This window comes from Coffea arabica, chromosome 5e, assembly GCF_036785885.1.
Source record: "Coffea arabica cultivar ET-39 chromosome 5e, Coffea Arabica ET-39 HiFi, whole genome shotgun sequence".
NCBI lineage: Eukaryota > Viridiplantae > Streptophyta > Magnoliopsida > Gentianales > Rubiaceae > Coffea > Coffea arabica.
The window spans coordinates 53671104-53693687 of record NC_092318.1 but is presented as its reverse complement, the minus strand read 5'-3'; the positions used below and the strand labels follow the sequence as shown (position 1 = coordinate 53693687).

The 22584-nt window shown below is 35.8% G+C and overlaps 4 protein-coding genes across 9 annotated transcripts; 2 read left to right on the top strand and 2 right to left on the bottom strand.

Annotated features, from left to right (window-relative positions):
• Window positions 1-3760: 3760 nt before the first annotated feature.
• LOC113743332 (nudix hydrolase 10-like) lies at window positions 3761-7601 on the top strand. Of its 4 annotated transcripts, none has more exons than XM_027271311.2 (9): window positions 3761-3925; window positions 4212-4421; window positions 4985-5050; window positions 5152-5292; window positions 5858-5935; window positions 6093-6143; window positions 6256-6290; window positions 7002-7110; window positions 7231-7601. In XM_027271311.2, exons 2-9 carry the CDS (start codon window positions 4263-4265, stop codon window positions 7435-7437), a joined length of 846 nt encoding a protein of 281 aa, XP_027127112.1. In that variant the 5' UTR covers window positions 3761-3925; window positions 4212-4262; the 3' UTR covers window positions 7438-7601. The 4 variants fall into 4 exon arrangements, with proteins under 4 accessions (XP_027127112.1, XP_027127111.1, XP_027127115.1 ...); XM_027271310.2 differs by having other exon boundaries at window positions 3763-3925; window positions 4245-4421; XM_027271314.2 differs by having other exon boundaries at window positions 3763-3925; window positions 5155-5292.
• Window positions 7602-8151: 550 nt separating this feature from the next.
• On the bottom strand, window positions 8152-9890 carry LOC113688103 (fasciclin-like arabinogalactan protein 1). The gene has a single exon (XM_027205768.2). It carries the CDS (start codon window positions 9707-9709, stop codon window positions 8474-8476), a length of 1236 nt encoding a protein of 411 aa, XP_027061569.1. The 5' UTR covers window positions 9710-9890; the 3' UTR covers window positions 8152-8473.
• A 7228-nt stretch (window positions 9891-17118) lies between these two features.
• Window positions 17119-18088, bottom strand: LOC113689891 (protein TIC 20-v, chloroplastic-like). The gene is made up of 2 exons (XM_027207694.2): window positions 17657-18088; window positions 17119-17548 (listed from the first exon to the last, which is right to left on the bottom strand). The coding sequence occupies exons 1-2, from the start codon at window positions 18002-18004 to the stop codon at window positions 17333-17335; spliced, it is 564 nt and encodes a 187-aa protein (XP_027063495.1). The 5' UTR covers window positions 18005-18088; the 3' UTR covers window positions 17119-17332.
• On the top strand, window positions 18072-21936 carry LOC140006782 (uncharacterized). 3 transcript variants are annotated; one of them, XM_072049369.1, is made up of 6 exons: window positions 18072-18702; window positions 20304-20420; window positions 20628-20841; window positions 20920-21001; window positions 21105-21217; window positions 21309-21585. In XM_072049369.1, coding segments are annotated over exons 1-5 (447 nt in total). In that variant the 5' UTR covers window positions 18072-18700; the 3' UTR covers window positions 21137-21217; window positions 21309-21585. The 3 variants fall into 3 exon arrangements, 1 of the variants encoding a protein (XP_071905470.1); XR_011814616.1 differs by lacking the exon at window positions 18072-18702 and adding an exon at window positions 21693-21936 and having other exon boundaries at window positions 18872-20420; window positions 21309-21588; XR_011814617.1 differs by lacking the exons at window positions 18072-18702; window positions 20920-21001 and adding an exon at window positions 21693-21936 and having other exon boundaries at window positions 18873-20420; window positions 21309-21588.
• The last annotated feature ends 648 nt before the right edge of the window (window positions 21937-22584 follow it).

The following is a 22584-nucleotide window of genomic DNA, read 5'->3' as shown; positions in this document are numbered from 1 at the left end:
GTTCTTGAAATTTTACTACTTGCTGCAATATATTATGTCTATTCTTGAGAATGTCGAAGCTTTGAAAATGTATTTGCTCGAATATTTTTCCGGTGCTTCCTGAAACCAAAGTGTTGACCGGGGGTCACTGTCTTCGCGTCTATTGTGTGGTGGCGTGCTCGCTTTAAAGTTTGAATTTTTATTTGTGTTTACACCTTTTCGACAAAAGGCATCTGAATTGATTGTGGCCAATACAAGGAATGCTTAAAAATTGTCTTTACACAACTTTGAAGGGTGTAATATTATATAACCCTTTACTGTTTTTTTTTTTTAATTTTATCGATACTGGAGGTATCCAAGTCTACACCCAACTAATCACACGACGCCCAGACTAGGGCCGCAAACGAATCAAGCCGCTCGAGTTGAAAATATTAAGCTCGTTGAGTATATATATATATATATATATATTTTTTATTTTTTATTTTAAGTATATATATATTTTTTATTTTAAGTATATATATATTTTTTATTTTAAGTATATATATATATTTTTATTTTTTTAATTTTAATAGTAAAATTACATATATATCTTTAATATTTTATTATTTATTAAGAAAAAAATATTATTTTATTTATTTTTTAAAAAATAAAATAATTATTTTTTATTTTTTTCGAACTCGAGCTTGAAATTGTCAGATCGTTGAGCTCGAGCTCGAGTTCGAGTTCAATGAAATTATGTCGAGTCTCCATTCGATTAGGTCAAAACTCGATTCGACTCGACTCGTTTGCAGTCCTAACCCAGGCAGAGCGGATCTGACTATTGTCTGGGACTCGTACCAAAGATTTTGATATAAGGATCCCGAGTAATAGCCAGCCGAACTATCTCAGCGCGGACGTAAGGGTGTACGCTTGTTTAACAAATGGCTCTTATCAAAATGTAACCAAAAACTTTTCAGAGTACGTTAGCAATCAAATTTGGGCTCCCATATCAAAACTAAAGTGGCGATCAATAGTAGGGATGGACCACGACCTGACTTGGTAAGGTTGACCCAAGACTCGTGAAAACGTTGTTAAGAAGTGATGGGTTTGATTGAAGTAGGGTACTGGCGAACCAAGTCCTAACACCTTCAAAGTTCAAACCCTGTGTTGAGAGTACCGAGTCACGGTTGGAATTATAAAGTGAAGAGCTAACGGGCTCGAGGGGAGACGCGGGGGAATAAAGTCTACAGTGAAAGAAACAAGTCACAGAAGAAACTACAGAGAGTAAACGAGTTTGATGTGAGCTATCAACGGACAAAGCATAGAGCGAAAGAACCAAGTCACACGGGTGGACCTATAAACAAGTTCATGAACAAAACTTAAAGATCCAACTCTAACACCATAATAAAGAATTTGAACTTTTATATCAAAATCAATTTCGAATGAGTGAAGATGGTTCATAATCTTATTAATGTGGTTGGGAATTATTGAGAAATCAACGAGAACTTTTAATCACTTCGCAGTTCCTACTATCCCAAAACCAATTTTGATTTGAGTAAGATGGTAATCATATGCCTTTTTTCTTATAAGAAAAAAGAAAGACTTTATTAATAAACTTGTTGGATATCGTCCAGCACCACCACCAGTTGTTTTACAAAATTTGGAGGATAGTGCTAAAAAAATTAGTGATAACTCCTGATTTAGCAAAAGATGCTACTGATTCATGAGCATTTTGTTCGGTTCTCTGGAACTCCAATTGATATTTTATTGCTATGTAATCATATACTTAGTAAGACGCCATAAGAAAACAAATTTGAAATCATTTAGCAACAAATGTAAGCCTCTAAAATAGCTAGATTACAACCAAGAAAGGGGTATGATTTCTCTTCTTCAAAATTGGGGTAGGTCACTAGGTTACTTTACTCTCCACGTTAGTATAATTACTCTTCTTAAAAAAAAAAAAAAAAACAAAGGGTATGATGTGTTTCGATATATATACGTGACATGCTACATAGGTTTACATACATACCTTTTACTCTAACAATTCCTATCCCCCTGTTGATAACAGTAAAAAAAAAAACTTTATATTCCAACTATAGAATTGGTTAATGTCCTCATGGGCATCTCGGTTGATCTCAGTAAACCTCCTTAGGACCTGGTGTCCAGTGCCCGCAAGGGTTCGGGTCCCTTGGTTAACATGTTCGGGGGGATGGGCCTCTCCTCCCGGACCGAAGTGGGATTAGTCGGACCCCGTAAGAATTGACCCGGACACCCACTCCGTCAGCAAAAAAAAAAAATTTATAGAATTGGTTAATTGAATAATTAATATGATTTGAGTGCCCATAATCTCTCATAAATAGTTATACCCACATTTATTGAGGACAATTTTTTTATAAATAAAAAATATTGACATAGACCAACTTCTAATAGGTTTATCTGTAGATTATGCATCATCTAACAAAATTGTTTTTTGGCAAAAAAAAAAAAAAGAAGAAGTTGCATCATCAAACATGTGACTTTACTTTTATTTATGATTATGAAACTCATAATGTGATTGAATGTCAATACCATAATATAAAAGAAATCTTCGACGACATTCGCTCAACCTTTTTTTTTTTGCCGCTCAAAAGGCATCGAATTGAGCCAAATAGCCCGTCAACAAGCAATAAACAAAAAGTCAATGCCACGTTCAAAACTGTACATCATGTCCCCACGAACGCTAACATTTGAGAGCACAATCTTCGCTTAACTTTTGATTTTATCCAGCAGGTTAGTTCCCAGTTTCCTCAAGAACTGAAATCTAATCATGACACTGACCATTTAATCTTTCACACAAATTCAAAATTACTGTACCAGAATATAAAATAAAAAGCTTCTTTTGTTTTGGACAAATACACAAATGGCACGAAATACGCAACCAATCATATCCACATGAGGGGTTACTTGTAATTAAGGTTACATTTATTCACCCATCCGTTACGTAACTGGACATGAAACTTAACTTATTAATTTTGTTGGACAAACCGCTTGTGGGCACTTGGTCTTCGTTAGAATTAGTGGCAAATGTACGGCCTATGTGTGTGTAAATTAAAAGAAAAATTTATAACGAAGAATAAAGAACATTTATTAAAAGGTTTTATAAGGTTGTGCAATGTGATTTTTTTCTTTTGTGTTGTTAAACAAAAAACAAAAAGAAGTTATTTGCGGTTTCTACTATTTAGCCTTTTAGTAGGAGGGAAAACAGAGGGATTTGTTGTAAATATCTGTTATTTTTTGAACTTTCAATTTTATCTTTATAGGAATTACTTTTATTTTAACTACCAAAACATATGCTTATAATTTTTTTTTTCCGATAAACTCCTAGTAGTCTAACTTATTTGTGTACTACGCACCTGTATGAATTTAAACCATTTAACTCGCAAGTCACATACAGTGACAATTGGTAGGAGACATAATTTGAACCCTTGACTTCCCACCTCACTAAGATAGCGGTGGCCAATAGTGGTTATATGCTTGTAATTAGTTGTCTCAAAAACATGCTTTGCTTTAAATATTCACTTTCAACATAACTAACACTAAGCATTATGACTATTAATATGACAATCATTATGTAAAAGAAATTTAAGAGATTAAAGTTTGCTTTATAAATAAAAAAATTCATATTGAATTTATGTATCATAATATTATACATCTCTTTATTGCACAGGATCGGGTCCAATGTGATGTCATCAATATATTGAGATCTTGATTATGTTCCTAAAATCCAAGTAAATTTACGTCATTAACCATCCACCATTTCAACCTTCCTCTGTATAAATACGACCCTTTTGTTTTGCCGCAACTTCAACCATCTCCGCATCATACCATTATTCTCCAATTAGACAAGATCCTTTTGCTAGTTCCTTCAGCTTTCACTTCAACTCTCAAATTAACTTGTTTGTTTCTTTCTCCGAAAACATTGTAGAAGGTACCCATTTATCATCTGCTTATTTTCTTTGTCCATTTGGTATAATTTGTGAAGCAGGTTAAGATTTAGGTGGTTGACAACGTCCTATAGAACGTGAAAATGAAGGGTCTCCATTCTTTACTGGGATTTTTTTTTTTTTTGCTCCCACTATTGGTGTGTTTATCTTTACCTGATATGATGATAAAGATTAGATTTTTACTAAGAAACATGGGCAAAGTCACCATCTTTACATTAGTACTATGTTTATCTGCTGTTTGTGTGTTCTTTAACTTAATTTAATACACAGGCTACTCAGTGGTGAATTTTTGCATTTGAGCAGGGGTTGTCCTGAGGTTTAATGGAGGAGGTGTTTGTTGTAAATGGTGTGAGAAAGGATGAGTTGCTTCCTGCATTTAACGATGACCATGGAGGGGTCATAGTGGAGTTGAAGGAGCCTATGGACCCCAATAACTTCCGTTCCAGGCTCAGAGCTTCGCTATTTCAGTGGAAGCTTCAGGTATTATCTGACTGGAAGTTAGTGTAGGACAATTCTTTAGGTATTATGTTAGTTGATTCTTGAACTTGTTTTGTTCACAAGGCCCAAATGAATCTGCAGGAGTGAGGTTATAGGTTGAACTAATGATGATTGCACAAGTATATTAATTTTCAAGGGGATACTTCTCCTATTTTTGTAGAATAATGTCTGGGTGTGGACAAGTTCCGCTTTTACTGTAGAAAGTTGAAGTTCTTAGAAGTGATATTTTGTAGAAGACATTGATGGAATTGTTAGTTGAATTCATCAGTTTTCAGTTGAAGTAATATCAGCTATCCCTCTGCCTGCTTGGAACTGTAAATAGTTATTCAATCGAAATATATCGCATTAATTACTGTAGAGAAAGATATAAACAAGTTTAAAATTATAATGACGATTTTAAATGTATGAAAAGTCAACCTATGATATATGATCAGAGTTGCATTATAATGTGTTGATACTTGATGATGGCCTCATCTCATCCACTACTCAACCTTGCAATCTTCTTGTCTTAGTAAATACTAGTGTTTGACAAGATTGAATTGCAGGGGAAGAAGGGCGTTTGGATCAAAATTCCCATTGGACTTGTAAATCTTGTTGAAACTGCAGTTAAGGTACTCTTCTCATTACCTGTATAGATCTTTGATGGTTTAACTTGATGCTATGAGTTGTACATTTTGTAGGAATATTGCCTACTAACCTGCGATGTCTGTAGCAGGAAGGATTTTGGTATCACCATGCTGAGCCTGATTACCTGATGCTTGTCAATTGGATTCCTGTAATTGATAGTACTATCCCAGCAAATGCTACGCACCGCGTTAGTATTGGGGCTATTATTGTAAATGATAAAAGGGAGGTATGTTGAAGTTTCCACCTCTGCTAGCGCTTAAATTAGTTATGTATCTATGAGTGTTACTATGTGTATATACATGATAGGTTAGGTGAATGTCAAGTGTGTTAACAAGTACCCATTGGGCACCCGTTAAAAAAACTCTTAAAGGATTAACACTTTAGTCAAGAACTTGTAGCTCTTTTTATTCGTATTCATTCCCCTAATTTAAAGGTTTACAGGTTGAGTGACTGCCAAATGCCCCAGTCTTACAAATGAGTTAAGCTGCACATAAAATGTTAAGTAGTTGGTTTTCAGGATAAATCAAAAAGATATTTGTTGCCTAAAGCAACCAGTGGATTGTGCCACTTTATATGGCCAGGACCTTGTTTCCATTACCATAGACTAGATTGTGCCAAATCTGACACTTGGGTTTCATGCTTTTCTGTGCCGTGTGTATCTCTTGTTCTTCATTATTTATTACTCCTAGTGAAGTATACACTGATCACCAATAACTCCGATCCACTAGATTGATCCATAATATTAAACTTCTACTCATTTCTCTCCCTGAGTCTCTGTATTTTTTCTCCAGTTGCTTGTTGTCCAGGAAAAGAATGGAAAATTGAAGGGGAAGGGGATATGGAAGATTCCCACAGGAGTCATTGAACAGGTACGTTTGGCTTCACCAAAAGATTATGCAATTATACCCCCTGATCCAGATAATTCATCTAACCCACAAATAGGTTTAATGTCCTGAAGTTTCTATTAGCTGAAGGTTCTAGCAGGTCTTTCTTATGTTACATATATTGAGGCTCTTTAACTTTCAGGGTGAGGATATATTTGCTGGTGCAATAAGAGAAGTAAAAGAAGAAACAGGAGTAAGTAATGATTTTCATAATATAGATAGATATACAGAAAACCTGAATGTATATTCCTCTGTTACACCCTTTCTGGTATCTTTGTAAGACTCCTGGGTTTTTCCTATTGTAGGTTGACACAGAATTTGTGGAATTACTAGCATTCAGGTGCCACTTTTGCATAACATCTCAGTTGTGTTTATTCAATCTGAATTCCACTCCATGTTGTGCATGTATAAACTTGTCATCCAGTTATATATATTGAAGAGTGGAAAATAATATTTGTCATCTGTAATTGGATCATGGAAGTCTTTGAAGTGATTTTGAGGTCCAATTCTGATTAGCCTTGGAAGTTTCAGAATTGAGGGAATTTGGGGAATTGGATTAAGCCAAGTGAAATTTGTTTTTACTTAGTGGGATTATAGGGCAGTCTCTATGTTTCTGAGGGTGCGTTTGATAAAACTGAAATCTGAAAGCTGAAAGTTTGAAATCTGAAGTCTAAATCCATTAAGTTATTGAATTATTAAGTATTAAATCTAATACATTTGAGTGTACATCGCATTCATTGATAAGTGAATAGTTTATCACTTAATTTTGAGAGTAAGTTTTGTCTAGGAAATTCGGTGCCACTTAATTAATTCAGATGTTCAATTTTTGGTTATCAAACGGTCTAAATATGTTAAGATCTGAATCCATTAAGTTTAAGTACTGAACTGGATTATCAAATAGGGCCTGAGTTTATTCTAGAACGAATCTATTGGATTGTGGTAAAACCATGTCCAAAGATAAGTCTAATGGAAAATTACATTTTTTAGTTCATTGGTATGATGACTGATGATGTCTTTCATGTTAACCCTGACTTTTAACTGATGATGATAGGCAAATGCACAAGGCACTCTTTGGCAAGTCAGACTTGTTGTTCTTGTGCATGCTGCGCCCTTTATCATATAAAATCCAAAAGCAAGATCTTGAAATTGAGGCCGCCCAGGTACACAGGAATTGCTTCTTCAGTGTTCCTCATAGCTGGATTCTTCAATAGCATTCATTGCTTAATTCGAATCTGATTAGCATTATTGGCTTATATGTTGCAAAATACTTCTTTGACCAGTGGATGCCGTTGGAAGAGTATGCAGCTCAGCCTTTTACTCAGAAACACAGCCTCTACAAGTACATTAACGACTTGTGTTTAGCAAAATTAGATGGAAGCTACGCCGGATTTACTCCGCGGCCGATCACATCCATCTTCGGTGATTCAATAAGCTATTTGTATGTGAACAAGCAGGATCTGAACCGCAGGATCTTTAGTCTTAACTGAATCAATGCCAAAAATGTTAAGCAGGGGAGGAGAGCTGTGAATATTCTGCTGTAACTATGATTATCTGTAATAATTTTTTTGATTTTTGTACGACGACTCACCTCACTGTCTATGAGGGATGATGAATTAATAAGGTAATTAAAGTATTTGATTGAGTGCATGAATTGCTTGAGCAACTCATTTAGAGCGTCCAACTTTTGGTACTCAAATATACTACATTCCGTTGATGGAGCGAGTCTTTAGCAGTATTGCAGATGTGATTGCAACATATTTCAAATAAGTCCTACATGAATAATTTGTCTGCTTGAGGTTGATGAACAGTTTAGGACAAAAAAGCTGTTGCCTAATAGCCTCCTTTGCCTGCACAGATGAATTTCTGTTTCAGTATGTATAAAATCGACCCTTTGTTTAATGCCCAGATGGGTAGCTCGTGTGCCCTAGTTACATGGAACATTATTGCAAGGTCTTAAGATGAGTTCGCACTTTTTTGTATTTCATCATTGGTTCTTATGCCATAATTCCAAAGTTCAGACTGAACAGATGTTACTTAAAATATGCTCTATTTGACGTGGTTTAGATGTAATCAGGCTAGCACATAAATGATACGAGAAACTCTTGATTCTTTTCTACCACCCAAAAGAAAAAAGATGAAAAAAAATTTTCTTATGTACAAAAAGAAATTTTTTTTTTTTTTTTTGTCGAAACGATAGGGTGTGTAAAAGAATTGGAGTGTGTCATCTTTGACTAAAAACTGGCAAATGCCAGAATTGTAGTACAATAACCGCATGACAACCACACAAAATCCTCATTCCGCTCAGGCACCACTAAAATACATCAAACGATCCTCACCCGAAAAAGGAAAAAATAAAAAAAAGTGGAAATAACAAAATGCACACTCATACTAATAAATAAGGACCCTCAAACTAACGTATTTAAATACAAATAAATTACTACCCCTAGCCAAACACGCCCTTAATTATTTGACCCCCTTTGAAAGAAAGAGGTGTCAAAAAACATAAAAGAAAAGGGGAAAATCTTAGAGAAGTAAAATAATGAGCCACAGACTGAAACAAACAGTTGCAAATCTTCCACCGTCAAATCTAACGGCACCGTTACTGTCCGCTGCTGTTTGATCCGCAGCAGGGCCGTCTGCAGGAGAATCTGCGGCAGGCGGTGCAGGCGGCGACTTGTGCTTCTTCGAAGGCTCGGGAGCATCAGCCACCGGTTCCGGTGCCGGCGCCGGTGCCGGAGTCGGAGCCAGAGAACCCTTGAACAACTCCCTGGGCAACAAGACCTTATCCAGCTCAAATATAGCCAACGGCTGTTCATCGAATATCGTCGACGTTATCCTCGCCGTCACGACTGGCGTCTTCAGCGTCACCTGCTGGCCGTCATTTTGCACAACGAGGCCGAACTTTTTAGCGCCGTCAGTGGCTAACGTGTTAATAGGGCCGTTATTGGATTTCAAAGATGACTCGGGCTCGTAAATCGGAACGCCGTGAAACTCGAGTAACGACTGTTTACCGTCCGCCGTTAAGTTTTTGAATTTCGGTAAAAAGCTCTTCATTGCAGCGTCACCCGGGCAAAAAATCGTTAACCCACCGTCAACACTGCTGTCGAATGTCTGCTCAGCTGGAGAAGCTAATAAAGTCTCGGCGAAAACTTTACAGCCGTGAGCTGACATGATACCCGTGATGTTCATCTGGCTGGGCCCAGGAGTGGGAGCTTCGGCGTCGGGAGACGGCAAGATCTTACTGATCTGAATTACGGAAATGTTGTAAGGAATTTCCTTGACAGATTTCACAAATGTGGCGTCGATTCCGCCATTGTCGACGGCGCCGAAGCCAACTTTACCGCCCTTAAGGTCAGTAATGTTGACGAAGCCGGAGGAGCCGGGAGCGCTGCCGGTGGCTTGGTACATGGTGGCAGCCAAGGCGGTTCCGTTGGTGATATCGTGAAGCTTCTTGGCGCCGAAATAGTCGAGAAGGACGTGGAGGGAGAGGACATTTTTTAAGGCGAAGATGGACAAGTGTTTGCCGAGTAGATCTGCCATGCCGGCATTGTCGACGGCGCAGACAGTGATGGTCTCTCGGTTGTTAATGTCGTTAGCGAGGTGGGTTGTGGTTAAGAAATGGTTGAACGTGGAGAATTCTGGGAACTCTGCTAAAATCTTAGTAATGTTGTGAGCTTCAGATGGGGAAGGTAGGAGTATTAGTGCCAAGGAAAAAACCACCGCTGCAGCGGCCACCGTGGCCGCTGGAGTTAGCTGCATTTTGTGGTGGAGATAGAAAATGGGAGTAGAATTTGAGAGGCGGAAACGTATGGGACTATGCGGCTGCGGATGTTTTCGGGGGTTCTTTTAGTTTTAGGGCCTTTTTCTAGTGAGTGAGTGAGAGGGAGAGAGGCAAGTGTGTTCGGTGTGTCCCGTGTACAGTTGAGGTGAGGAAGGAAGAGTCAAGGGGAAGTAATTCCTACTAACTACGATTAGTAAGCTGGAGATCTGGAGTTGCTGTTTTGTTTACTGAATTGGCCTTCGTTACTTGCTGGAATTACTGATGTCTTCACAATAGGGCTGCTGTGTCCAAACTGGACCAAAGTAACGGGCGATTGCGATTTTTCGTCGGAAAATTACGTTGTTTTTCGTGATCACATTTTTCTATTATCTTTTTCCCTCACATACATCAAATCGCTACAGTAATTTTTCCATGAAAAATCATGGAAAATGCAATCCAAACACAACCTTAGGTTGTGTTTGGATTGTAATTTTTTGAAATTTTTGTAGAATTTGTATTATAACGATTTAATACATGTAAAATAAAAAAATAATTAAAAAATATATTTTTGAAAAACAAAAATGTAGAGTTTTTTTTTTTTTGTAAAAATTCCATTTGCAAACAAGGCCTAACTTTTCAGGCTTCTTAGTTGTTGAACAGGGTGTAAGCGAGTAATCAAAAAAGGAAAATGACATCAGCACTCTTTAAAAATATCTCAAGCACTCGTTCCCTTCTTTTGCATTAATTGAAATTTAAGGAGTTGTGTGAGGTTTTTTGAGAAGTCCTAATATCATCATTTCCGTTAATAAAATTATGGATCAAAAAATAGGTACAAAGTGTGCTTTGAGTTACTTCAGGAATAGATGGTAATTAATATTTCTGCGAAACTGACTAATAGAACAATCTACTAGCAATTTCACACATTTTCTTCGTTGGTATACAAATTGGGCATTAACATGGCACATGTACTATTTATTATACTGAAACCCTATATACAATACTCTACGCTTCAAGAGTGTGTAATTGGATGTAAAGAAAATTATAATTAGCCTAATAAGAATGCGACGATGAGAGTTGAGAGAGTTGATATGAAGAAAATTAAGGTGAGCAAATTTTTCCTTTACTCGTGGCATTTCTTATCCTAAGTTTTGTACTAGGGATATGAGGTTTTATGAAATATCACCTAGCTCCTTTGAGATTTTCAAAATCTCACTTAGCACCCCTTGAATTGACATTTTGGTAACATTGGAAGCCCTTCTAACCAAAAGTAATATTAAAAAATTCATGCTTGAGGAGAGAGATTATTTTAGTGCCTTTAATACCCTTAGACTATCAAAAAATGAACATTTTACAAAACAAGGAAAAAAAGTACTAAACTGAAACCATCTTAAAAGTTAGGAGATGAAAATTGGTAAGATTTTATGTTACAGTCAATAATCACTTCTACAGTAGGAAGAGATAATAAAAGCAAATACTATTTTTTAAACCATTTTTACAAATAGAACCCTTCATAGTGTTGAAGGTAATTAGCATGTAAAATCATACATTTGAGCAAAAAAAACTTACTAATAGATGAAATTTAACTTCAATATCATACAAAAAATTTACTCAAAATAGACAGACTTCTTTTTATGGATGTGAAATATGAAAATTTTATTATAGAAAAAAGCAGAATTTGAAAAACTATTTAGAGTTTCAATTATTTTATTTCTCTTGCGCTCTACATGGATAGGAATAAATAAATAAATATATAAATAAAGTTGTGAAACACCAAAAAAGGAAAAAAAATAAAAAAAACCTGCAGCTATTCTTCTCCAAATGCATTGAATATTTCATTGACATTTGCGATTCAATTATACATATATATATATATGTATGTATGTATGTTTGTATAGATATTGTTAAAGAAAAGTAAGAAATTTAGAGAAAGAAAAACAAGTTCAGAAAATTTAAATATGAGGGTATTATTGACAATTCATCACCTTTGATATTAGTATATGGCCCTACTATCACTTCAAGGGTGTTAAGTGAGATTTTGAAAAGTTTGGCAGAACTAGGTGATATTTCACGAAACCTCAAGGGAGGTTTCTGAAATTATCCCTTTGTACTATGAGTATTGGTGAACGTGAAGAATACTGAAGAAACCGATCACGTGGTGGACGCATCAATCTACCAGCAATCAAGGCAGAAAAACAATAAATAAAAGAGGGGGCAGCACCAAAGACCGATTTGCAAGCTTAGAATATGCCCAGCTTTGCATCCTCTATTATGCTTTATTTAACCATTAGTACTAGACAAGTATGCTCCGCTCCTTTCGGTCCTACAAATTCTATGAGCTCGTCACTTTTTATCATACAAGTAAGCGCGCTCCCTAATCTCCTTCCTGTGTGTCAGTAAAATCCTGCACAAAATTAGGCCGGTTTAATAATTCAGTTCAGCACTTAAATTTAATAAATTCAAATTTTAATATATTCAGATCGTTTGATAACCAAAAATTGAACGTATGAATTAATTAAAGGAGCCTTTGATAAAACTGAAATTTTAAATCTAAAATCTGAATCCCACTAAGTTATTGAATTGTTAAGTATTAAATTTAATACATTTGAGTGCATATCACATTCAATAATAAATGAATAGTTTATCACTTAATTTTGGGATCAGTTTTGCCTAGGAAATTAGGTGCCTCTTAATTAATTCAAATATTCAATTTTTGAATATCAAACGGTCTAATATATGTTAAGATCTAAATCCATTAAGTTTAAGTGTTGAATTGGATTATCAAACATGGTCTAACTGTCACTGAATTTTCTAAACAAAACTTGTTCTCAAAATTAAGTGATAAACTATTCACGTATCACTAAATGTTATATGTACTTAAAAATGTATGAGATTTAATACTTAAGAATTCAATAACTTAATAGATTCTGACTTCAATTTTCAGACTTCAATTTTATCAAATGCACCCTTAGTAGCCATTTCTTATTTCTGCTTGCTTACCTGTTGTATTTTTTCTTTCTTAGGAACTATACGGTGAAAATTTGTTTTCCTTGTTAGCTTTTACTTTGCGCTGGTAAAATAAAACACCACATAGTACTAAAATTTTGTTAAATAAGAGGACTAGTTTCGCTCCCAAAATTTTTTTTTTTAAAAATGTGCTGACAAATCTTTTCTTTCCTAATCAATAAGGGGACTTGTTACACGGGTAGAAATTCAGAAATTAGACAATTTGAATTTAAATCTTCCTTTCCTCTTCTCCCTTCTTAAAACTCACCCCTGTATTGCTTAAAATAATAATATTATTATTATTATTAAAGACTAGATATACTAAAGGGTTATAAAGATGAGAGAAATTCGAAATCCACTGACGCAGCCTTGGACGAGTGTCTGGTGATGGAAGTGAATTGACCAGTGAACAAGGAAGGTGACTTGGGCTTTGAATTTGGTGACAATTGAATTGGGTGGAGATACTCTTTGGAGCAATCTCTCTCATTAGCTTGCTAACAAAACTAAACAACGGGACCTTCCTAATCTATATGAAAAAGAATGCTCGTTTGACACAACGAGCTAAATAATAGGCATAAGTTTCGGCTAGATGGTGAAGAGATGATGGGCATTGTGTAGAAAAGCTGTTAATAATCACTTATGATTGGACGAGCATTGTGTAGAAAAGTTGTTAATAATCTCACGTGTCATTGGACGCCTATGCGGTTCATCCTCAAAATTTCATCATCTTTATGCGTACATCATGAAAGAGAATCATGATTGTTCATTGGTCTCTCCCAAATTAACCGCGCTATCTTAGACCAATCACGTTTTGCATAAAATCGTGATTAGTCATTGGTCTCTTCCAAATTGACTATGCTATCACCAATCACGTTTTGCATAAAATCGTGACTGTTCATTGGTCTCTTCTAGAAGCTAGTATCTTAGACCAATCACATTTTTTGCATAATTACGCTTAATTAAAAACTTCATCAGCCCATTGAAACCTTTCCATTCAAATCTCCTTTTCAAAAATTAAAGATTTCAAATTCAAATCTGCTTCTCTAAAAATTAAAGATCTTGAATTGAAATCTTCTTCTTTCCACAATCCCTTGCTAAAAAAATAAAAGAAAAAAAAATGCCACAATTCCCGTAGGCGATCTCCGGTCACTGTCGACGGGGACCACCAGAGAGTCGCCCCGGTGGCTATATATATATATATATACTAGTAACCAAAGGTGTCGCTGTGGGGGCCCACCGCCAGCTCCTGGCCCATCCTTCGTGCATCGTATCGATGGCAGCTGTCATAGCCGCAGGCGGAGAGGCAGGTACTGGTGGAGAAAAAAATAGAATGCGGGTGGGTTTCTCCTTCTCGTTGTGGCCAGTCATCCACCGACAAATTTGGTGCTGTGTTGTACAAGGTTCTTCACCGACGGTTACGATTTTTCTGAACCTTTTCTTCTCTAGTCATCTGGCAGTTGAAGTTGCAACTATTCTCTTGAAGCATACCATCAAATTATTGGCCCATTCCATTGGGATCATTTTATTATTATCACTTACAGCTAATCTTATTGACTGGTAGTTTCACGTAAGAGAGAAGGCAATCGTGGGCTGGACGTATTTCCATTTATCTTAATCTAATCGGACATCAAACCTTTTCTTTATTTATATATATATATATATATATATACATACTTGATGATGACTAATCAATTAGTTACATACAGCTACTGGCAACGTTCTAGAGTGAGCTAGACTCCAAAGTAAAAGCAGTGGCCGCATGAGATGAGTACGATAATGGAATCAAAATGCTACTAGATACCTTGTAAACAACTGCCAAGGCGTATTTATCCAATGGAGTGGTTAGAAATGGACGTCGGCCATTTGACCTTTTTTGCCCCCCTTCTGCTTTGATTCCTTCGAAGTATGTTGACAGGTTTAACGTTAAAGAAGAAGAAAAAAAAAAGCAGCAGCAGAAGATTTTTGAACAAGTACAGCCTCAAATCAGAACGCAAGAGTAATTTGGTGGACGAGGAGTTGTGCCATAGAGCAGGGGAGCAAGCGTTTTTCCCTGCACTACAGAGCCTTCATCATGCTCCTCTCATGTCCTGATGACTACTAATAAATACTACTGTAAAGAATACCAACCAACCAACCAATTTACTCTCTTTCAGGTCCCTCTTTCCCGAATAGGCAAATTTTAAAACAACTGTTCTTGGCAGTTGGTACCCGGTGGAAAAAACTGTTCGTGGAAACACTTGGTATCTCAACTCCAAAGAGAAAAAAATCAAACTCTTAGGACGTGATTCTGGGAAGCTTAATGCTCTAATACTAGGTGTTAGTTTTCTTGAAATTCAGCAGAATGAATTCATCTTCACCAAGAAAAGCATTTCCCTCTGCTCAAAAAAGTCCGCCCCATCCCAAAGTAAGAAAAACCTGTGGCACCACCTGCATATCCATAACTTCGCTGACATCTTGGGTTCGTGGTGCATCAGCAGCGCAGAGGCCTTTCCTCCCTAGGACTAGGAGCCCCCCATCTCTCTCTCTCTCTGTTTTTTCAATCATTATTTCGATAATGTATCAGTTTCAGTTCTCGAAATAATCCACAAGTCATTCCCTGCTATTCTTACCAAGATTGTGCTTTAAATGTCAGCAACAAGAAATCACAGAATTCCATTGACCTACATCTTTTAGGGGAATCCTAAGGCCAAATAATTAATACAGAAACGCCTTTGCATTCGCCAAACTCAAATTCATTACAAGGACACTTCATGTTCAGAATGAATTTCGTCTCCATAGTTGAAAATAAGCAAATCACAAGAATCTATTTCTTTTCTCCACGTCAACTATACTACTTGGGGTATTTTGAGGGCCATGTGGAATCTGGGGTCCAGACCTGTTACACAACTGCACCCCTTGGGCTTGGAACTTTTTGTGGAAGCCAACACTACGTTTCCCCTGGCCACTGGATAAAGGCCACTAGTGCGGGTCAGGGCTCTAAAACTAAGCGGCCCCTCTTGGGGGCTAGATAAAAGCCCAGTGGTTAGCAACTGCATCAGGGAACTAGGGAAGGCGAGGTTCATAAATTATTAAGTGCATCTGTTGGTTCTGAACGGATCAGCCATCACAGTTCACAACCACAGAAAGCTGTTGATCTGTACAGCTTCCAAAATCTGAAACAATCTGATAGTGCATCTATCATACTCACATTTAGGACCGTTCATAGAGTATTTTCAAGTTACGACCCTCTATTTCATTCAGTAGCAAAATGCACAATTTTATACATATTTCATCCCATGAACTCATGAACAACAACAGGAAACGGGTATAGCAATGAAAATTCCTTACTTTCCTTCTTTCTTTCCTTTTCTTTTCTTTATTTTTTCCCTTTTTCTTTGCAGTGGGGAAAGAGGGAAGTGTGTTTGGGGAAAGAGGGGAGTGTATAGGTCCTAGAATTTAGTAAAATCTTTAACCTTCGTCAAGCAACAAATTCTCATTGTCTCCTTTTGTTTTCAAACAGAAACTATTTCTTTCTTTGTGTTTGGTTTCATGCTATGCCGGAATCAAGTCAAAGAAAACTAAAAAGCAACAGAGTCCTTGCAGTGGGAATTCTGACATCGACAACGCCATATTAAGAAGCTTCATAAACAGAGAGCACTATCATGATATAACATGAAGAGAGAAAAGAAATCAATCGAAACACAATCCAACTTCTGAAGCTAAATGATAAAATAATGGGGTTCTCTGGCTATTTGCAAAAGCAGGCTCAGCATCTGTTAACATGAAAGGCTACAATTCTCTAAATTACTTGAAATATAGGAGGTACAACTGATCTTTTATGGGAAGATAGGGTTTTTTCTGGTGAACATCAACCTTTGTGGAAGACTTGGTTATCAGAACAATCAATGAGAGCAAAGTACCTCAAATGAAGATACTAGACACAATTACACACACTTGAAATTTGATATTCAGTCCTTATTGGACCCCCAAATGCTAGATCTATTTCTATAGTTCTTACACCAAAGATGCTCATAGGAATTCCTATGGCTCATTCCATGCAATTTCATAACAAATGACGCACAGCAGACATTGCTCGAACTTCTGGAATCGCAATTCGAGTCTAACATATCACAGTTCTCAGCAAACCATAAGTCATTTGGCCAAGTAACTAATAGTGCGCAGGTCACTGACACCCATTGGTCATTACAGAAATTAGTTTTGTGATATGAAGATGGAACGAAGATTATTTATGCAGGAACAAATCCAGCGATGCAGGATCGTTTATGCAGCAAATGAAAGCAGCGAGCAAATATTGCACCATTTATTCTAGGAACATAAATTTCATAACGCAATTTAGATGAATCCCAAAAGAGACAGAACTCAACCCCTGTTACAGAACCAATTAAGCAGCAACAACAACATCAAGAGCTATGAATCAGGGCAACTGTTATTAACTGCCAGTATCAGGAAACAAAAAGGGGCGACATTCTAATTATCAAATGAATCGTCGAAATGAAGAACAAAACAGAGTAAAGATTCTTCTTTTACACTAATAACTAAAGCATCGATAAGATGTCCTAACGTAATGGCAGAGAAAATAATTACAGCATCATTTATAGGTAAGCAAATGAGCTACGAGTTCACAAAACTTGCCTATCAGCAGCCTCAGCAACAAGGGGCAATCTTGGGAGCTGACCAAGCAAGCAAGAAGAGGAACCATAAATCAAGCAAACTAAAAGGTACAAAAACACAGTGCTGTCAAAGCTCATCAGTAAATCCAACCCCACCCCATCTCTTGGATTGAAGGTCCTCTCCAGAAGATCAGGGAAAATCAAGAGCACATCAAGAACAATAGCCTGCATTGTATTGAACCTCACATATCTACTAAAATTAGAATTCCTAACAACCACAAAATAAAGGGTCAAGAAAACCAAGAACCCATTCAAAGGGAAGCCTTTAAAGACCTTTATAGCTGGGACCAAAGGCTGAACGAGAGCTTGAACCGGTGCAAATTGTGTGATGACATACTTTCCATACTGGATGCCATCAAAGAAGGGGAAGAAGTAACAGATGGCGGAGATTAAACGGTCAGGGGCATCAGCTGAGTTGCTGCCTTTAGATTGAACTATTACGAGGTTTCTTCTGGAAAAATTTGATCTTTTTGAGGGGCTAGTAAGGTGGAAAATTGACAGCTGTGACGGGATTCTGGGATTGGAAGAAGATGATGAGAAGATGGTGGAGTATAACGGTGGTTTGTGCAAGTGGATGAGGGATGGAGTTACTGTGGCGGACAAAAGATTGGCCGTGGCCATACCTGCCGGATGGGAATTGGAGTCGACTGCGGTAGACTCTCGCTCAGTTTGTGGGGAATTGAACAAAACAAATGGACAGTGCTACAGTGCCTATAGTTATGGTAACGATATTAGGGAAACCTGCTATTATAGGTTTCTATTACCTTTAGTGACAGATCAAATCTTTTAGTGACTTTTTAAATATTATATTAAAATAATTAATATTAACTTTAGTAAGTTTTTAATTAAAACTAGTAAGTATATGCCTGAAAGATAAGATTTAGTCAGAAATAGAAATTTACACTTTGAGTAATTTAATTTACTTATTATTTGACAAAATTTACTTATGTTTAAATTAAACTTACCAATACTGAAAGTAAAAAATGTACATATTTAAGTAAAAAAACGGTTTTGGGTTCCTGAAAACCGTTTTGGGTATCACCTTTCTCTTTAAAGTTATCTACCTTCTTCTTATTCAGTTCCCAGTTCCAATGATACGATTGAATTCCCAGGCAAAGGTTTCCACTTTGATCCACACTTTCTCTTTGTTACAATTGAATAAATCTTCTCACTTCAAAATTTTCATCTTTAGTTCACACTTTGCTTCTATCCTTTCTCATCGTTCGGTTGGGTTTGAGTGCTGCCATATGCAAACACAACAAAAGGGTTAGCGACGGTGGTAGCCAGCCAAAGAGCATATGAAAATTAGCAGTGACGATGTTAGATCATCATGTTCTCTTGAAATCGTTTGATTATATTGCTGTAATTTATTTATATTTCATTTGTTTTGTTTGTCAAGATTTTCTTGGGAAATCAAGGCTGAGAATTTGAAAATTTTATTGCAATTTTGGGGCTGAAAATGTCAGTTGAAACATCTAGGAAATGGTTGTAGTTTTGATTAATATGTTTAATAGCCATGTGAAACATCTAGGAAAGGACTTGAGACCAGGCGTTTAAGTTAAATGTGATTAATTTGTGAATGCATATAAGATGTTTGGTGAAATGTCAAAGAGAAATTTGTATGTTGTGATTGCTACTCTGTGCGGGTGAGAATTACTAATATATTAGTAACTCAATATGAGCTTTATAACTTGAATTCTTCAGGCAAGAGAGGTTTCTCCCGTTTTGGAATTCTAAGTTGATACGCTTGATGGAGCATATGTTATTGAACTGAACTGATCTAGAATCATTGTTGCGAATCTGTTGTTTCTATGGAAATTTATTATCAGCCTCTTGAATTTTTTACTCCATTGTAACGTCTGCAATGCCACGGAAATTTGGCCATTATTACTCTTGTAAATCTGTGTTGCAGAAGCAATTCTTATTACCATCCTATGATACATGTAGATTTTGTAGAATCACATCTTCCCTCTTCTTCAGTCAGGAAAGGAGAGAAAATTCATAGAACAGTTTCCGACCATCAATCAATTATGGTGTTATACATACTTCATATTTTTGCATTTTTTTGTTTATTTTTCTTTTGAATGGTGTTGCATGGGGCAAACCTGCGGAATCCAGTGGTCTTTGAGCAAAGGATTGTCAAATGCTGGTTGTTGATACATATAGACACAATCAATTATATCACCGTCTTTGCTCTGTCATGAGAAAAAATTTTGAATTTCATTGTAAAGAGCCAAAGGCATTCAACATAATCTAATCTACCTACCCGCAAATTTGTGACTTTCATTGAACTAAGGATTAGATTATGCTGGTTGTTTCGATATTTTGGACATGTGAATAACTCATCTTCCTCCTAAAAAATTACTAATACGTAAACCCTTACCGGGAGAGTCAAAATAGCTTGTTAATGCCATTGCTATATCATAACGATTAGACTGGAACATAAATCTGTTGAATGGGTTGATTGGAACAAAATTCAGATGAATGGTTTATATGAGAATTGAGGTTTTCAATTAGTTTGATGATGGTTTGTAATATAGAGAGAATGGAGTTCTAATCATAAAATACCTAGAAAAGAAACGGGTTGCCAAGTCGAGAAGATAAGTAAGTTTTTAATTCAAACTAGTAAGTATAAGCCTGAAAGATAAGTTTTAGTCAGAAATAGAAATTTACACTTTGAGTAATTTAATTTACTTATTATTTGACAAAATTTACTTATGTTTAAACTAAACTTACTAATACTAAAAGTAAAAAATTTACATATTTAAGTGAAAAAATCACCGGGTTTCTAAAAATGATTTTGGGTTGCTGAAAACGGTTTTGGGTTCCTGAAACACTTTCGGGTATCACCTATCTCTTTAAAGTCATATGTCTTCTTCTTATTTAGTTCTCAATTCCAACGATACGATTGAATTCCCAGGCAAAGGTTTCCACTTTGGTCCATACTTTCTCTTGGTCCAATTGTTGTTGCTACAAAGGGACAAAAGGCAAAACAGTCCACTCACAAGCGAAAGCGAAGACGATGCAAAAATTGCAAGTAATCACCTACTCTTAAAATTGACTTATTCTACGGTTAGAATAGCTTTGCAAAACCAGATATGAATGAGCAATGCTAAATTTCATCCACTCATTGGCTTTATGTTAGAAGGCCAAAAATGTTAGTTATATATGTATACTTCATATACGCCTTTATAAATTCAATCTTATTGTTTATGGATTGTGCTTGGCAATTTTTTTCCCGCAGGTCATTTGGACATGATAGACGAAAATGTACTAAAGTGTGCACAGATGCATATGAAACTCACAATTATGATCATGTTGGGGCACCCAATAATGTTGAGAATGTAAATTTGAATCTGATAGGCTCATCCGATGGCCTATTGCAATCAGATTCACAGCATGGATGCAATAAGGAATTAATGGATAGTAATTGGTTTCAGATCATTCCTCCTGATCAGGTAATATGTATAGCTTGCTTTTATTTATTTTTGTGTGAAGGCATGAAATATAATGGTGCTCTATTTGCATTTGTATAGGCATTAATGTGGGCATGCAATCCTTCATTAATCCAAAGTCATGTACAAAACACTAGCTTGTTAGGAGATGAAAACTATTCAGGTACATTTTTCCTTCTTCACGCCTAAGTTTTATGTTATTTATTTGCTATGATTATGTGTTGTTGTGGCCTTTTTTTAATACAAATCTTGTGATGGTTTTGTAGTGAATGAACCAGATTTCAGCCAAGACCATTAAGGAATTTTATTCTTGAGAGAGTACAAATGTTTTTGCACGTCTTTGCTCAAAGCTTTTAGGATGATTTAAGTTTCTTCGAAGGTAGTTTAATGCGTTTTGATTGTAAATCTGAACATAATCTCCTTAGTTTGCAATTTCTGGTGTTTACTTGTTTTAATGTGAATAATTTCAGCTTGCTTGGAAAAAAGTTTGGTGATCAAATTTCAGATATTGTTAGCATCCAAGTGCTCTTGGGTTTGTAAACCAGAAATGTCAATCCAAACTGAAGCTTTTGATAGTGATATCAGAGCCCTTGATGCTGGTGATCAAATTCTCAAATCAAGTTACTTGCCTTTTGATTGCTTCAGATTTCTGAAGCCAAAGTCTTTGTGCTCTAAATTCAGTTCTTGGCCATGTAATCTTGTCATGCTTAGATAGCTATATCTAGTGTCCTGCCAGCTTAATTTTGATGCGTAAGTATCAATTATTAAAAGTTAGATTGATTCTGATGCTCAAAATGAGCCGTTTTCTCCTATTTTGAAATACCAATTTCATATCAAATGTCTTGTGCATGTAGATTTTGCTGTTTACTTCAAATTGGACTGGCTTACTTGATGAGCAGAACTCGAAAAGCAACTCAAATACTCATGTTATACAATACTCAGCACACGGTTTTTTAGGCTTTAAAACGTCATTAATGAAAGTTACCCATTCGGTTGTTTAGGAATGTTAGGAGATTCGTCAAATTCAAATGACGATGCCTGAAACTTGTACTTATCCCCAAATTTGTGTTGTAGTACAGTATCAAGATCTTGCACCTATTCCATTCACCTATAAAAATTATGATTATCAAAAAATGACATTTTATAATAATTTACATACTATTTGCCAATTAAAAGCAAGTTTCATAAAAAATGTGCATGTAAATTCATATTGTGAATGATACGAAATATATTTGAAACTCACGAAACTTAATATATGGGTAAATTTACTATAATTTTAAAAGATTACGCTACATTAGATACGATCACTTTACCTTTTATACTTGTGACCTAGAAAATAAATTTATTAAAACACATAACATTTATAAATGATGCATACATTTATTAAAATGCTTAAAACGCAAAACATTTATGAATGAAACATACAATCATTATTATACATTTATGTTACCAACAACTACTAACTATAATATTAAGTTTCAACCATTAATAAAAAAATCTTAGCACTAGTTTAAATAAACTTCTTAATACTTGTTTCATATAAGTTTCTTTAAGTAATATAGTAAATTTATGCCACAAACTAGTAAGTTTTGATGATTAACCAAATTATTATTCTTTCAACAAGATTTACTATTAATCTATAAAAACTTACTATTACTTGAACTAAACTTACTCCCCACAAAACTAAGTTTCGAATGTAGAGTAGTAATTTAATTTTTAAAAAAAGTAACTTTCATTTTTATTTCG

Bases quoted from the DNA above. Each gene is read 5' to 3' on its own strand.
- LOC113743332 (XM_027271311.2), top strand. From the start codon at position 4,263: ATGGAGGAGGTGTTTGTTGTAAATGGTGTGAGAAAGGATGAGTTGCTT. The intron at 4,422-4,984 runs GTATTATCTGAC...ATTGAATTGCAG, and splicing joins TATTTCAGTGGAAGCTTCAG to GGGAAGAAGGGCGTTTGGAT. The intron at 6,144-6,255 runs GTAAGTAATGAT...TTCCTATTGTAG, and splicing joins AAGTAAAAGAAGAAACAGGA to GTTGACACAGAATTTGTGGA.
- LOC113688103 (XM_027205768.2), bottom strand. From the start codon at position 9,709: ATGCAGCTAACTCCAGCGGCCACGGTGGCCGCTGCAGCGGTGGTTTTT.
- LOC113689891 (XM_027207694.2), bottom strand. From the start codon at position 18,004: ATGGCCACGGCCAATCTTTTGTCCGCCACAGTAACTCCATCCCTCATC. The intron at 17,549-17,656 runs GTCTTTAAAGGC...AATACAATGCAG, and splicing joins CTTTGGTCCCAGCTATAAAG to GCTATTGTTCTTGATGTGCT.
- LOC140006782 (XM_072049369.1), top strand. The intron at 20,421-20,627 runs GTAATCACCTAC...TTTTTCCCGCAG, and splicing joins AGACGATGCAAAAATTGCAA to GTCATTTGGACATGATAGAC. The intron at 20,842-20,919 runs GTAATATGTATA...GCATTTGTATAG, and splicing joins AGATCATTCCTCCTGATCAG to GCATTAATGTGGGCATGCAA.